General features: G+C 44.0%; 1 protein-coding gene across 2 annotated transcripts in view; it reads right to left on the reverse strand.

Annotated features, from left to right (window-relative positions):
- UBXN2A (UBX domain protein 2A) overlaps positions 1 to 12,047 on the reverse strand; it is a 187,529-nt gene that overhangs the window by 66,513 nt on the left and 108,969 nt on the right. For both annotated transcript variants that reach the window (XM_078647711.1, XM_078647712.1), the window contains exon 3: positions 1,301 to 1,439. In XM_078647711.1, the coding sequence (XP_078503837.1) occupies positions 1,301 to 1,439 (139 nt within the window). The remainder of the gene's footprint in view (positions 1 to 1,300; positions 1,440 to 12,047) is intronic.

Consider the following 12,047-nt stretch of genomic DNA (forward strand, 5'->3'; position numbering starts at 1 on the left):
ATGAAGGCCATGTCATTCGGGCACCAGGACTGACCATAGGACATAGTAAAAGGCAAAGCTCTAATCCCAGGGCCCTTTGGAGAACAGCTAAAGATGGTACCCTTGATCTCAGTCGGTAGGCAAGTCACAAAGGCATAAAATGCCAAGTCTGAGGATCCTTTTCTGCTTTTTTCTTGTCAAATGATGATCACATCGCGAAAAGTAAAACATAATTCCTGTTAGAAAACAAAGTCTCAAACTACACTAATCTTTGCCAAACAAGATCTGAGAAATGAACAAGCATTGGCAAAGACAATAGATCTCGCCACTGACCTATTGGGGTTGGCAATGGTTCTTAGCTGTGCAACATGGCTAATAAAGAAAGAAAGCATTGGACGCGGAATCCTACAAAATGATGCAGGTGTTTTTTATTTTCTAAATGACTAAAGTGAGGGTAAGGCAGAAGAAACACTGGGGAGAGTGTCAGTTACGAACATGAAAGCAACACAGGTGAGGGTAGTGGGGACAGGCATTAAGCAACATGGAGAGAGCAGAAAGGATGAGTTAAGCAATACAGTGGGTGGGGTTGGAAAGGCAATGGCGAGAAGCATATAGGAGAGGGAAAGAGGAAAATCGACGAAGAGCAATGCAGAGAGGAAATGTACAAAAGGGAAACAACTAAAAAACACATGCACTCTCATGGAGTGCCCAACACAAAAGAAACATTTAGTGCTTGAAAAGCAAAAGATGCCTGCCAATGAAAGTGATGGAAAAGAGGCAATGCTCCAGGGGAGGCACAAATACAAGATTGACAAGATGGGGCACGAATTAGAAGCAAGGAAATGAGAGTGACGTGGAAAGCCAACCAATGATCAGCAATGGGCAGATTCCAAACCCTTCCATGTTCTTGGTAAGACACATGATGCCTCGCAACAAAAATCGCATGTGCTGTCTAGTATGCTTGACCTAAAAATTGTACCTGTCAAAAGGTGTAAAACATCTTGAAACCTAACTGCAAATATCATAAAAATTGGGAGGTGCCCAGTGCTCACGGATCTTACTCCTCAGAGCGTAAAAATACACTCTTAACTCCACTTTAGGAGACCTCAGACTCGTTGGGCGGAACATGGCAGTAAACTGGTTCTCTTTTGTGAGGTTCAGTGTAACTTATTCAAATTTTAGCAAGAGCAAAACCTAGGAGTCTGTCAATGCTACTTTTAAATCTGACACACAAAGAAGTCCAACCTTTCTATTTAATGAAAGCACAACAATTACAGCAAGCAGAAGATAATCAATTAAAGCAGAAGGTATCAAAACATACCCGACTCTTCACTTCAGATGCTGATGCTTGCACATCATCAGTATTATCAGCATCTTCAAAGAGAGAATCAACGAAAGAATTACATCGCTTTCGCACTGTACTATTCTGCATCCGATTGCCAAAACGTTGCCTGGAAGTTCTGAAACGGAATATTAAATTGAAAGGTTACTATTAAATTTAGACGGGTAAAAATAACTAACAACTCTGCCATTTATTTTGAAAACATGTAACATTTCCAAGAAGGAATAACCAGAAAAGAGCTTATGAATGAAAGGCGATTGGTGCAACCGACATTTTACTTTCCTGTAAAAGAATCTCTTGTGAGCAAACCTCAATATAGGCTTACCCTTAGAATCATTCCAGGTCACAAAATGAGACATGACACAATAGGGTCTCCCCCATCGCATGTAGTTCGCGGGGGGGGGGGGGGGCAGGGGGGGGGAGCATGTTCACTCATGGTGCAGAGTTTCACATAGTTGATGGGCTACCAAACCGAGGTGTGATGGAAGTGCCACAATCGCTGATCTCAAGCTCAAGATTATTAGTTTTATTGGTTCGATATAATGAGCTGCACTGTAGTAAGTCTGCCTTCTCCTAAGAAGGGAAAAGGGGTAACATTAGCAATGACAACCTACCTCTTAAGAAAACATATACCCACAAGATATACTCACCACGCATTAACACCTTCTTCCCTAGAAACTACAGGTATTGTTCAACGCTCCAATACTTTCTAGATAGGTTTGTGCTCTACAAACACCTATACATACATGGTTCATCAGCGTGGATCTTCTCTGCCCTAAGAATACATTCTTTACGCCTCAAGGAAGAAACCCAGTGTTTCTGCCCCTGCTCTTTGCTTTCCTTACCAAGGGTGTGAAGAGCATCTTGAAACAAAAGGTGAACACTAGAAAGGCTGCCGCTTATATCCATACTAGGAGCAGGTGGTGTAAATCAAACAGTTTTTTTCAAATTTGAAGGCCGCCCTAAACTTTAGAGGGTACAAACGTAACAAAGTACATTTTGACTTGTGTCCCAGCTCCAGCTGGCACTCTTTTTGTGCACTTCCTCCAGACACGAATTCTTATGCAACACAAAACACAGGAGTCAAGAATGGACTGGCCCCAATTTAATTGTGGCAACTACTGTTCTTGTAAGGCCGGAGACTGACCTGCTGAAACTAATGAAGATGCCCTGCCTCCTTGAGCATTTTCATGCACTCTTCAGATAAATTGTTTTTATACAGTGCTTACATGATGTGTTGAAGCACTTTGCAGCGAGTAGCACGCTACTCAGGAACCCAAGATTACAGTGCAATTGTCGATTAGTAATGTCCCCCCCCCTTGTGAATTAGGTATGTTTATTTTGTGCTCTACCTTTCTTATGTTCTAAATAGAGTTTAGTGTAAGCATAGGAAGTAATGGTCGTGGGTGCCTGCTACTTGGGTGAAATGGCTAAAAAGGAGGGGGAAGTTTGAGAAGGATGTTTGGGAGTTCATAGTACTCAGATGTGACAAAGGTCTTCAAAATGCCTTTCCCTATATATAATAAACATATTTAAACTTTACAGAAACACACAGTCAATGGATGATGTCATCAGTGATGCCATCAGTGATGTCGCTGACCAGGTCATGAGTGATGTAATATGTGACGTCATCAGCAGTGCATTGCAGGGGCTCGAGTTAAAGTTAGTTCTGCGAACTATAACGGAAGAATTTCTAGGGTTTTGTATGAGTGAAATGTCCAGCTAACTAGAACACCCCTGAAACCTATGGTTTTTTCAGTGAATTTCTAAGGTTTTTTTAAATGCTATTTTCTAACTATAACGTGCCTGAAACCTATGTTTTTTTCCAGTGAATTTCAAATGTTTTTCAAATGCTAGTTTCTAGCGATACCTACAGAGGTAGGACATGTGAAGAAAGAAGAAAAACACACCGAAAGAAGCAAAAGAAATTCAGAAAGAGGCAAAAGAAGTCCACAAAGACGAAGAAAAGTGCAGGAAGAAGCTATATGCAGAAAGAACCAACAGAGGAGCAGAAAGAGGCCTTGTTACAAAATCATCCTGTGCCCACAACTTTTTCAGACGGGTACTGGTGGTAACTGACTGACTAACCAGGCCTAGAGCCACTGATATGCTAAAATACACTTACAATACAGTGAAAACACCTACATACACTAAGGAACACTATGCGTTGGGGTACCCATGTGATTAGCATGACATCCTCTGTAAGGCCCTAGTTTATAATAGGGCAGGGGGATTAAAACTACCTCTTAAAACGCGCTACGGGGACCGTTTGCACAGTGGTGAAGGGAGGGGGGGGGGGCCTGAGGTGACTTGTGCAAACATGCCCTGTGGCCATTTTAAGTTGGGAGATTAAGTCCCCTTGAATCCGGACAGTCCCTGGGGTCCAACTAGCCAACCACGTACCTCCAGTAAGCGCCTCAGAGCTGCATTGCAGAGGAGTAAAAAGGGGCGTGGTCTGGACCACCTCTCTGCAACGCAGGCCTCTGGCACTTACTGGAGGTACCTGGTGGGCTAGATGGCCCCCAGGGGCCCTCAGGATTGAAGGGGAATTAATTCCCCAACTTAAAAGGCGCCACAGGGCGTGTTTGCACACATCACCTCAGTCCCGCCCCCTCCCTTCACCACTGTGGAAACGCACCCCGTGGCACGTTTTAAGTTGGGGGATTAAGTCCCTTTGAATCCTGAGGGTCCCTGGGGTCCAACTAGCCCACCAGGTACCTCCATTAAGCGCCACAGAGCTGCATGCAGAGAGGTGTAAAAAGGGGCATGGCCTGGATCACCTCGCTGCAACGAAGGCCTCTGGCGCTTACTGGAGGTACCTGGTGGGCTAGTTGGCCCCTAGGTGCCATCAGGATTGAAGGGGAATTAATTACCCAACTTAAAACGCGCCACAGGGCTTGTTTGCACACGTCACTTCAGGCCCAGCCCCCTTCCTTTACCACTGTGCAAACGCGCCCGTGGAGCGTTTTAAGTTGGGGGAGTAAGTCCCCTTGAATCTTCAGGGACCATGGGATCCAACTAGCCCACCAGGTACCTCCAGTAAGTGCCACAGAGCTGCGTTGCAGAGAGGTGGTCCGAGGTCACGCCGCTTTTTACACTTGCCTTACCGTTTAAGTGGCGAGCGATCTATCAGAGTTCAACTGTGCTACTGCTTAGCATGTTCTGAATAATTTCTACCTTTGCACAAACTGCCTGCAGAAATATCCTTGACAACCCTTTGAAAAAGGATTGAGGCACTTTCATAGGTCTGAATGGAAGGCTCAATTATGTGACATCGCTCTAGTGAAATACTTTTCCTCAGTCTAGAGGCACGGAATCAAACTATGCTAAAAGCGAAACCGTGAAACTGCAGACATGTTTGTAAAGGAGCATACGAAACGAGGCACTGCATAAATTCCTCATCATGTAGGGGGTCGTGCTGGGGTAGTGTTAGGGTTAGGGTTTAGGGTAGTGCAATGGTATTTGTATAGTGTAGGGGTGGTGCTGGGGGTAATGTTTTAGGGTTTAGTGTAGTGGTGTTTGTGTACTGTAGGGGTCATGTTGGTGGTAGATTTAGGGTTTAGGGTAGTGCAGTGGTGTTTGTGTAGTGTAGGGGGTTGTGCTGGGGATATTTATAGAGTTTAGGGTAGTGCAGTGGTGTTCGTCTAGTGTAGGAGGTAGTGTTTTAGGGTTTAGGGTAGTACAGTGGAGTTTGTGTAGTGTAGGGGGTCGTGTTGGGGTAGTGTTTTGGGGTAGTGCAGTGGTGTTCGTCTAGTGTAGGTGGTAGTGTTTTATGGTTTAGGGTAGTGCAGTGGTGTTTGGGTAGTGTAGGGGGGTCGTACAGGGGGCAGATTTAGGGTTTAGGGTAGTGCAGTGGTGTTTGTGTAGTGTAGGGGGTCATGCTGGGGTAGTGTTTTTTTTTTAATTTTTAGGTCTCGTCCTTTACCATTCCGAAGGAATGGGAAATGGTGAGAATTCAAGTGCTCGAACTGATTGTCAAACCACCGCATTTTTTCGTGGCGTTTTCTTCAAGTGCACGTGGCCACAGGCACGAGCTTTTGGCCCATACACTTTCATGGCCATCTGTTCCTCAATGTCCCTCCCACCCTTCGTTTGATCTTGCCGCGAGTTCAGGCTAATGGCCCTCCCCCAGCACAGAGCGCGCATCGCGGCCGCACAGCACATCAAAGAGCTTCTCCCAGCGTGTGCTGTGCGGCTTCTCCTCCCCTAATTATGTGGCCGGCCGTACTTGTGTTTCCCGGCCGCTTCCCGGCCGCTCTTGTATTTAATTAGCAGCAGCAGCATTTCTCCTGCGCCAGGCCACATCAAAGGCTCTGTGTCACTTTCACCCACACAGCAACACTTACAGACACGCAACGCCACTCACACCCACGCAAGCCCACTATCATCCACGCAACACCACACTCACCCACGCAACGCCACTCACACACGCAACGCCACTCACACACGCAACGCCACTCACACACGCAACGCCACTCACACACGCAACGCCACTCACACACGCAACGCCACTCACACATTGTGGGTGCAGATTGTGGGTGCAGATTGTGGGTGCAGATTCAGGGTGCAGATTCAGGGTGCAGATTCAGGGTGCAGATTGTGGGTGCAGATTGTGGGTGCAGATTGTGGGTGCAGATTGTGAGTGCAGATTCAGAGTGCAGATTCAGAGTGCAGATTCAGAGTGCAGATTCAGAGTGCAGATTCAGAGTGCAGATTCAGAGTGCAGATTGTGGGTGCAGATTGTGGGTGCAGATTGTGGGTGCAGATTCAGAGTGCAGATTCAGAGAAAACTCAGCAGCACCACCACCATTGCAATGCAATAGGTCTCGTTTTAACGCAAATTTAAGCTATAGGCCTTGTAAATGACAAAGCCTTTTATTTATGTTCCAAAAACCAGAACGCAAAAATAAAGGGCATTATCATTTACAATGCTAATAGTTCAGACTCGCGTTATTGCGAGACCTATTGCATTTCCAATGCTTGTTTTATTGATCAGTTCAAAACATGAAAAATAGACAAAACAACAAAATAGGCAGACATAGCGATTGATTCATAAGTACACTTGAAATTATAACTACCAGATAGGTCATTACGGCATGAGGTTGTTATCATTGCAACGAGACGTCTAGATGTTGAAGCATAGGATGCCATATTTTCAGTCCTAATTTTTTCTTTTTCACTGACTTTAAGCGATACAAATTATTTACAAAATAAAATACATTATAGAATTTAGCTCTCGACATTTCATATGCTGGTGCCTCTGGCTTCAACCACACTGTGGCTATACACAGTCTAGCCACCGCCATAGCAAATAAAAATTAAATAGCGATTAGAGTGATTATTCTGCGTATGTTCCAACTCATCACAAACCCCAAAGAGCAACATTTGCCGACTTATTACACAGAGCACCTTAGTTGTTTCTAGCAAAAATCGTTCTATACTTCGAAAAAGCGGATTTAGTACATTACAATCGAAAAAGATATGAACAATATCCACTTCTTCCATTTGACACTAAAACATTTGCCGTCATATTTATTGCCCCACTTCATCATTTTAACTGGTGTATGATATAGATTAAAAAGCGTTTTGTAGTGTTGTGTACGCAGGTTTGCAGACAAAATTACTTAATTTGCCAAATCTATCGAAGTTTGTACTGTGAAACCAGAGTTATCTAACCACCCCTGCCATTTGGAATCTTGGATATCTAAATCGTCTCGTTGCTTAGAAAGTAACAATTCATATAGCGTCCCTATCTTTACCTTTTTATACATAGCTACAATAAACTCATTACACGAAATAACCTGTAGCCTAGCATGTTTATGTAAAAAATCACGTAACTTTAAATATTTAAAAAAATCGTTCTTGATTATTGTATATGTTGCCATTAAATCCGAAAAGGCCATCAATACACCATCCTTATAAATATCGCCCAAGCAGCAGATCCCGTTATTTCACCAATCTTTCATCTTTGAATCCCAAAAAATCCCCAGGAATAATTCCGTAGAATACAGTGGTGTATGAAAATGTATCCGTTTTATGGCCAGGATTTTACATAACATTTTCCACCCCTTATATGCTGCAATCATAATTTTAAATCTAGTCCGTTTGTAATAACTTGGCTCGAAAAATTTCAGCAAGGCTAAGCGGGCCGAATCTCCTACAAGCATCTGGTAAATATCAGGAACTTCAAACGATCGAGCGCCCCCCCCTATTAGCATATACTTTGAATTTTGAATAAGACAAGCTAAATAATATAACAGAAAGTTAGGAACGCCCCACCCTCCCGGGGATAATGGAAGCACCATATATTTTGATGCCCGGCGTGTTTTTTTTCCAGCCCCAGATAAACCAGTCAGTAACAGACTGAAGTTGCGATAGTTGAGGCTGTGTAAGCTCTAAAGGGACTGTCCGGAAATAGTAAAGTACATTTAGGAAGAATGCACATTTTCAATACATTCCGACGCCCTATCATTGACAAATGAAGACATTCTACTTCTTCTAATTGGTTTTTTAACCGATCCTAGAATATCGGACCAGTTCACTTCTACTATTTCCTGAACAGACATTCTAATTTTAATCCCCAGATACTTAGCCTCCGGTGTTACACGGGGTTTGCCAGGACACAATCCAGTCGTACACACGACTTGCCTTTTAGAAGTATTTAACTTGTATCCGGCAACCTGTCCAAATCTTTGCGTAAAATTTTCTACCTCTCTTAACGCCGACGCGGGATCAGATGTCACAACTGCGATGTCGCTAGCATAGGCTAAAACATGTATATTGTGCTCGCAAACTATCAATGATTGTATAAAAGTGGTAGACTCCAATACCTGTAATAATGGTTCTATATAAATAGCAAAGAGCAAATGGGAGCACGGATATCCCTGTCGTGTTCCCCTAGTTATATGTACATACAAAGATTCAAGTCCCAGATACATATTTTAGCACAAGGGCTCTTATACATAGCGCGTATTGCCTGCATAAAGTCAGGTCCAAACCCCATCCTGTGCATTATACCCCATAAAAAGCCCATGTAACATGGTCAAATGCTTTTTCAGCATCAAGAAAAATAATTCCAATATCCTTTTGTAACGTAGTTGCAAAATCTATAGCAGATATAACCCTGTGAAGATGATTGATCGTGCTTCTACCGGGGAGAAACCCATGTTGCTGCCGAGATACAAGTAAAGGGACAACTAGTAAAAGTCGGGTTGCCAATATTTAGAATAGATTTTCGCATCGGCATTAATTAAAGATATAGGCCTATTTGACCCGGCAGAACTAAGGGGCTTATCCTTCTTTTTAAAAATTACTATGTTAGCATCATCCCATGAAACCGGGGGGGTTTCCACCTTGAGCGGTTATAAAAGTACTAAGCATATCCTCTTTAATAACTTTAAATAGTAGACGATAGACCTCCAGAGGGAGTTTATCCGGACCGGTTGCTTTCCCAAGTGCCAACTCATCCATTGCGGACTGTAATTCCAACATAGAAATTGGAACTTCCAATTTCTCCCTCTCAAGAGACCTAGTTTACGAAAATCGAAATCCTGAAGGTAAGCCGCAATTGATTCCTCAGAGACCACATCTTGAGTATAAAGTTCTTGATAATAACTGCGGAAAACCTCCAAAATGTCCTCCATGGTTTCCACCATATCCCCTCTTGCATTTTCTAATGCCTCAAACCGCTGCGCCGCCTGTCTACCCCGGATCCTTTGTGCTAAGCATCTGCCCGTAGCCTCCCCATATTCATATCTTTCATTTTTATACGCCGGATGTTGAGCAGCAAGATCCTGACTCCATATCCCATTTATCCTAGCCTTACAACTAGCAACCTTAGTTTGTGCTGCACGGGAATCAGAGTTAGAGCGTATTCTAGCAGTAAGCTCACATTCTGCCTTTCTGAGTTCCTCAATTAGGCCGTTTATCAAGGCTTTTTGGTTTTTTTGTTTGGCCCAACCATAACTACATATTTCCCCCCTAAGTCCCGCCTTAAACGAGTTCCAAACCACAATTTGAGAAGTGGAGCCGCAATTCAATTCTAAAAACTGCTTAGCCCATGCCTTAATATGATTTATAAACTGCTGATCACAAATTCATTTTTTATTGAAAGTAAATGCGCGGACTTCCCGCACCATATTACAGCATGACAAATCTAATACCACTGGGCTGTGATCAGAAGTTATTCGCGGCATTACTTGCATATTAGCACCTACGGTGAGAAGTCGGGGAAGAAACATGTAGTCTAATCTTACTAGTTTAGCATGGGGAGAAGAAAAAAAAGTATATCCCGGATTGCCGGGTTGTAGAATAGCCCACCCGTCAACAATCCCATGTTGCAGTAACAGCTGCCGTAGAGCCCTGTATACCTTTGATTTGCGACCTTTATAGTTCTGAGAAGCAAGATTCCAAGTTTTAATGTCACCATGTATATTGAAATCCCCAAGTATTATCAGAGGGGTCGCCCACTGTGCCAATTCTACATTTAAAAATTCAAACATTTTAGCCTCGTCAAGATTAGAGCCATACACTGTGCATATTGTAATCTTGTTCATTCCGATTATACACTCAGTAATTGCCCACCGCCCAAAGTTATCCACCCGCGTCCTGCCCGTTCCTGCAACCCCCCTGACCCTACCAGAATCGCAACCCCTCTATTCATAGTAGCTTGTTTTGAAGCAGCTAGCAGTGTAAACCCCATTGAAGCTAAAATTGTGATTAGACCATGGAATATGTGTTTCCTGCAAACAAAAAACATCAGGATTGATAAGGCGCAACTCATTAATCACACGTTTTCTTTTCATAACATTGTTGAGACCGCACACATTAAAGGAGCCGACTCGTATATACTTAGCCGCCATCAAAACTTAACCACCCGTCCCCCCTGAGTGACCCCCCCCCCTTTAACTAAGGCAATAGGTGAGTGGCTCCCCTTGGGACTCGGCTCAAGTCCGTAACCATCAAACAAAAAAAACAACAACAAAAAAGGAAGAAGAGGGGGGACCAGACAGAATAGAATAAGAATTGCGCAAAACAATCAAGCCAGTGTAAGTAAATAGTCTTTTGCTTCAGCCTCTGATGAAAAAAAGCAAGTCTGGCCCTTGTACACAGTTTTTAGAGTTGCTGGCTATAACAGAAATACTTGTGCCCCCTTGGCTTGAAATGGATTAATTAATTGTCGAAGCTTCCAGCGTTTCTTGACGGTAGAAGGACAAAAGTCTGGCCGCATAAAAAACTGTACCCCCTTGCCAGTTCTCTTCCTGTCAGGTCTGGCCTTATCATAAAGCACCTGTCTTGCCAAAAAATTATTCAACGATCTCATAATTGCCCTTGGTTGCTGGGGTCCTGTTTGTGTACTTCTTACTGGTCGCACCCGGAAAATAAATCTATGGGCCCGTTAGATTTCTCGTGCCCAACTCCATTCCGTCACCTTGGGGAAATATTCCTCAAACAGTTCAGTTACGAATTTCCGGGTATCCTGCCCCTCAAGTCCTTCCGGGACCCCTAGTATTCGTAAGTTATTCCGACGAAGTCGGTTTTCCAACTCGTCGATCTTATCCTGGACGTCAGATCTATGTGCCATGATACCTGCTACATCCGCCTTTTGAGATATCATCTGATCTTCCAGAGATGATGTCCTGGCCTCCGCCTCTACCATGCGGTCAGTGAAATCATTACACGACTTAGCGAGGCGCCGAACAGTGTTTTGCAACTTCTTACAAGCTGTGTGGGTCTTAAGATGTTCAGCATCAGCCTCCAGCCGATGGTCGCTGATGGGCCTATATATCTCCTCCAATTATACAGGACCAGTTGTTTGGCTGGATCCCACAGCTTCTGCCGCGCTTGCTGCATGATCATAAAGATCTAGCCGCTCCAGTACCCGTGTTCCTGCAGATAGATCCGATTCAGTGACTTCAGTAGTAGTGCCAGATCCTACATCACCACCTCTATCCTGTTTCTTTCGTACCATAGAGGCCTGAACAGAAATGGACACAGAAGAAATGTTCTGATGCGGTTTCCCATCTATGCTAGGAGAATTAAAAATACCATCATCCTCCGGCAATGAGAGTTCATCTTCCATATCAGACCATTCCGACTGCTCTGACAGTGAGTAAAATTCCCCAGCACTTTCGCCATCCTCCTTAGCACTCAATTTATCAACGCCTTCATCAATCTCATCGGAGATTAGAGTGGTCACAGGTATCTCAGGAGAAGACATTGCCTGTAATGTAAGATCGTGCTCATTATGCTGGTCATTACCGGTACAAGCTTCCTCTTGGTTAATAGTAGAATTAGGACTAGAGCCGAGATTAGATGTATGGACAGACACACCAGCTTTCCTTCCCCCAATGACAGACTGAAACATTTGAGGTATCCTGGGATTAGTCTCTTTGCACGGTGCAGCATGTCCCGAATCCTGTACACCCTGAGCTCCCTGCATTTCCTTAGATTTTGCAGCGGCAAGCGCAGCCCGTGTACCAATTGTTGCTTCCCCAACAGGTCTGGTTTTACCACCCCTAGCAGATTTAGGTGGCATAGTAGAGTGCGCCGATCGTGCCAGAAGCTAAATAGAACACCAAGTTCCTAAATTACATTTCAACATACTGTGGAATCCTTTTTTTTTCCTGTTCTCCGAACGCCAGCACCGCACTTTCCTGAAGACACCGAGCAGAGGACAGCCGCAGCTGCATCAGGTGAGTCGGTAACCTAAACACGTGTCCAGGGA

The sequence above is a fragment of the Lissotriton helveticus genome, chromosome 6 (genome assembly GCF_964261635.1).
Source record: "Lissotriton helveticus chromosome 6, aLisHel1.1, whole genome shotgun sequence".
In the NCBI taxonomy this organism is placed as follows: domain Eukaryota; kingdom Metazoa; phylum Chordata; class Amphibia; order Caudata; family Salamandridae; genus Lissotriton; species Lissotriton helveticus.